Genomic DNA, 4,602 nt, shown 5'->3' with positions numbered 1-4,602 from the left:
AAAGTCAAAATGTATGACTGTTAAAGCTAATTTATTGCATTATTGATTAGCCATTGCAGACCATATGTTACGGTGTTATGCTAGCTCACAATAACCTTTAAATATGCTTGTTTTGGCCATATCCACTTGATAAAACCAGTAAATATAGTTGATAAACTGCTTATTTCTTACATGTCTGAAGCATTTGATCCAACAGTGATATTTCAAGTTGCTGTGTTAACTTTAATTGGGTGATCGCGGCACAAAAATCATAATCCATAACTCGCAATCAGAATGTTCACGCATGCGCGATCAAATCAGTTCATTTTGCCATAGAGACGGGTGTTACAACTGACCCGCACAGGTCATGTTTTTCATTTAATTGCATTTGCTGTGACTATATAAATAAAATGGCACTAATGTTAAAGGATAATTCCGGTGTGATTTTGACCTAAAGTGTGTTGAAACATGATACCGAGTGTGAATGTATGTCTCATAGCTCACCTCGGCTTGTCCCCTGCACTCAGAAATCTGGCGCTAGTTAGCCAATGCTACCAACACAGTGTTTCGTTGTGGTGCCTCGGGCATCGGCCTAGCCATGCAAATAAATCACTGTTTTACACCATTTACGAGGCTGAAAGTAGCTTCATACTTCATTGGTAGACTTCCGAGGGCCTTGACATTTAAAACGGAGACATAGAGAACTTTGAAAAAGCACTGGTAGTTTATTTACAAGCTGATTTATACAGACAATACCTTAAGGAATTTTACCTTTCAACGGCATCTTGAATTTAGTCACGATAAGTCGAGCGACGAGTACGAACGAACAAGTATGATAAGGGATCCGATTCCAAAAATAATTCCGTGAAAATGCATGGATTCCAGTTGCTGCTACTGGAAGCAGCTGAATCAATGCATTTCCACTGAATTATTTTTGGAATCAAAAGTTGAATGAACGAGTACTTATGTCCTTTTGATTTCTTACAGGTTAGGTTGTTGTTGCACATAACATGCTAGCATTGTGCTAATGAATGACGTCATTGACACATTTGAAAGGCTTTTTAGAACAATTAAGTGACTTTAAAAAATATAATACTCAACCAAGTGTATTGTGGCTCTCTAAAAGAGAAAGAGCGGGAAACACATGGGACTCATAGCGCTGCCGCTGTCCTATTGCATGCAGAGGGAATTTGAAAGACAACTGATTATCCCGCCCCTCAGACTGAGCACTGCGAACGGTGAGTTTCCAGACCCTACATTTTAATGTGGGTCTGGCTCGTTAGGCTAAGCTACTGTACCATTGAACTCCATTCTGAGCTTGACGGGCATAGTAACAATAACTAGGGGGCGTGGCTTTTGCGAACGGTCAATTGGGTGATAACGTCACGTTGGGGGCTACATGATCTGAAATGTAATAGATGAGAAGTTAGCTAAAATGATCGCGACTGATTTCCAACCATTCTCTATAGTAGAAGATCGTGGTTTCATTGAGTTTACGCATGCCCTCAATCCGATGTATGTACTCCCAAGTAGGAAGACGCTTTTCAACTCAACAGTACAACGGCTCTATGACAGAGAGCACAGCGCAGTGAAGGACAGAGTGAGAAATGCAACAGCAGTGTGCCTGACCACTGACTGTTGGACTTCAAGGAATACCACCTCATTTATGTCTGTAACCTGTCATTACATTGAAAATTACAAAACAGTGTCGTCTCTTCTAGAGTGTTTTGAGTTCAGTGAAAGGCACACAGCCGAAAACCTTGCAGACGAACTTAATAGAGTGGCGAAAGAGTGGGAGGTTGACAAAAAAGTGGTTTGCTGTTCAAGCGATAATGCTGAAAACATCACAAAAGCAATCCGACTTCTGAAGTGGAGCCATCTTCCGTGTGTTGCACACACAATAAATTTAATAGTAAGAGATAGCCTAAAGGTGATGAAGTCCACCACTGATAAGTTAAAGGCAATAGTGGAGTTCTTTCACAAAAGCGCTGTGGCCGCGGAGAGACTGAAGTCAACCCAGAAGCAGATGGGGGTGCCTGTCCTTTGGCCCAAGCAGGACTGCGTCACCCGATGGAACTCCACTTTCCATATGTTGAAAAGGGCAGTGGAGTCAAAAGACGCCATCGTATCGACACTGGCTATCATGAATTCAAACATTGAGCTACTGACCCAAGAAGAATGGCTGGAGATAAAAGAGGCCTGTGCTGTTCTTGAGCCCTTCGACCAGGTGACTGTGGAGATCTGGAGACAGGTACAGTAGACGATTTATTTATGGAATTATGTATTTGTTTCTGTTTGTTCGAGAGACATTAGTGGGATATCCCAGAACATCCTCACTCTGTAATTTTTAAACAATAATCTGGTGTTTTTAAAATCAAATTCAATCAATCAATCAATCAGATTTATTTATATAGGCCTAGCACGTTTAAACATGACACATTCAAGTGCATGAATGTGTAGCTTCTGCGCGTCACGAAACACAATTGAGACAATAGATTGACCATATTGGACAACTGCAAAGCCTTATCATATGCATGTTATTCATGACATGAAAAGTGGAACTTATACGAAAATGACAAATAGTCGGCTAAACATTTTAAACTTGCGCAAGACTGATGAACCCAGCATCGGTGCGTCGCATAGGCTAAACTAAAACACAAATTGAAGCAACAGCTTGACCATTGGGCAATCCTACCACAAAACCTTTCCATAGGCATGCAACGTTTATCACATAAAAAGTGGAATATGAACGCATTTCATCACACCTGACAATTAAACGGAGCTGCAGCTGTTCGCTGATTCCTGAGCTCCCAGCGCAGTGTTGATTTGCGCGTCTTTTTTAGATGGTGAGCGTAAACGACGGAAAGCCCTCTAATTGGACGGGCAAGACTGACAAGTAGACGGGCATAGGCCCGTCCAGGCCCGCCCGTGGCTACGCACATCATTACTAGATCCACGAACAGTAAACGTGCACTCCTACACTCAAAAACGTAACGCAAATAATCCATTAATCTGGACCAACAAATTTATTTACAGCAACAGCAAAACGATGGCCAAATCAAAAAGTAAACATAGCAGATGAATAGGCTAGGCTAGTAGCCTATTCTCCTGGCACAGTGGCCATTGAACCACAACCTGATAAACAATTAGTTGAAATAATAAAATAAACACATAGGCTACTCACCAGTTCAGAAGTTAACTTTCAGCTCAGCAAACCCGTTAACAATAGAGTTGAAAAAGAAAATGTCCTATGTCATTCTCGTTGGAGAGAAGGCTATGGTAATCCACCCAAACATTCCGAGCCTCCAGGTGTAGGCCTAGGCTAACTTCTCCGGGTCACCGTTTATTTCTATGACCGGTATCGTTGAAATTGCTAACGCTAGGCAGTAACTCTTGACGAGCCATTTTTAAAAATAGATTCAATTTAAGCAAATTGGACTTGCGCACAACCAGTTCCCTATTTTCTATTATTTTTTGAGCACCACGCTGCTGAAGGCTTAAATAGGTTAGCTGGGACAGTCCTTCAGGAAGGAACACTATGCCTAGCACTTAGTAGTCAACAATCAGAATTGATGAGCTAAAAAATGACTGAACAAACATATTTCCCAGCAGGCAATGTTCTTTTGTAAATGTTGAGAAAAAAACAAACAAAAGTAATTGCGATTATGATTCACGGTCAAAGTATCATTATTGAAGTCCAACAATAGCTAAATTAAGAAAAGGAGAAGGGAAAATAATATATATATATATATATATTATATATAATATATATATATATATATATACCAAACTACTTTAAATAAGCACTTATTGTGAATTTGCCTCAATACATAATACATATGTTCATAAATATGTTGTTGAATAAATGTCCATAAATATAATAAATATGTTCATAAATATGTTCTTGAATTATTGTTATCTCCTTTTATAGTTATGTGACAGCCTCCAAGATGATCATACTCTGTAAGGGTCTGCAACGAGTTACTGCTAAACTCCAGAGGGATGGAACAGTAACTTTGGAGAAGGTCATAGAGTTGGTCAATGCGCTCTGTGCTTCAATGGAGAGAAGATTCCACAGAATGGAGTTTAACCCTATACTGGCCGAAACAACAATCTTGGACCCAAGATTCAAAAAGCTGGCCTTCCATGACAGCAGAGCTGTTGAGGAGGCAATTCAGAGAGTGACAACAGCAGCAGCTCGAAGCAGTCTCAGCAGCCAGCAGTCACAAACAAGAGAAGAGGGAGCACAGGCTACCGAGGAGCCATGCACTGCTGTGTGGAGTTTTTTTGACCAAAGTGCAACAGGAGACATAGAAAGAAGGAACCCCACAGCAGATGCCATGCTAGAAATCCGGTCATACCTTGAGGAGCCCCTCATCCCAAGGTCAACAGACCCACTGAGCTGGTGGGAAACCAAGGCTTCAGTGTACCCTCGCCTCACAAAAGTAATGACAGGCAGACTTTGCATCGTAGCAACATCGGTCCCCTCAGAGAGAATCTTCTCAAAAGCGGGACAGATCATTACGGAGAGAAGAAACAGGATTAGTGGATCGAAGCTGAAAACTTTAGCTTTTCTCAATGCTAATCTTTCTTAACCTGTTGAGGAATAGGCTACGGTCACAA

At 41.1% G+C, this 4,602-nt stretch overlaps 1 protein-coding gene across 1 annotated transcript; it reads left to right on the top strand.

The window, feature by feature from the left end:
- Nucleotides 1-1,995: 1,995 nt before the first annotated feature.
- On the top strand, nt 1,996-4,078 carry LOC121688460 (zinc finger BED domain-containing protein 4-like). The gene is made up of 2 exons (XM_042068097.1): nt 1,996-2,230; nt 3,911-4,078. The coding sequence occupies exons 1-2, from the start codon at nt 2,006-2,008 to the stop codon at nt 3,944-3,946; spliced, it is 261 nt and encodes an 86-aa protein (XP_041924031.1). The 5' UTR covers nt 1,996-2,005; the 3' UTR covers nt 3,947-4,078.
- The last annotated feature ends 524 nt before the right edge of the window (nt 4,079-4,602 follow it).

Source organism: Alosa sapidissima, chromosome 17 (assembly GCF_018492685.1).
Source record: "Alosa sapidissima isolate fAloSap1 chromosome 17, fAloSap1.pri, whole genome shotgun sequence".
NCBI classification, from domain to species: domain Eukaryota; kingdom Metazoa; phylum Chordata; class Actinopteri; order Clupeiformes; family Clupeidae; genus Alosa; species Alosa sapidissima.
The sequence above is the reverse complement of the archived record's forward strand: the minus strand, read 5'-3'. Positions and strand labels throughout refer to the sequence as shown.

Coding starts and splice junctions, on each gene's coding strand:
- LOC121688460 (XM_042068097.1), top strand. CDS start 2,006: ATGGGGGTGCCTGTCCTTTGGCCCAAGCAGGACTGCGTCACCCGATGG. Junction 2,231..3,910: donor CTGTGGAGATCTGGAGACAG/GTACAGTAGACG, acceptor CTCCTTTTATAG/TTATGTGACAGCCTCCAAGA.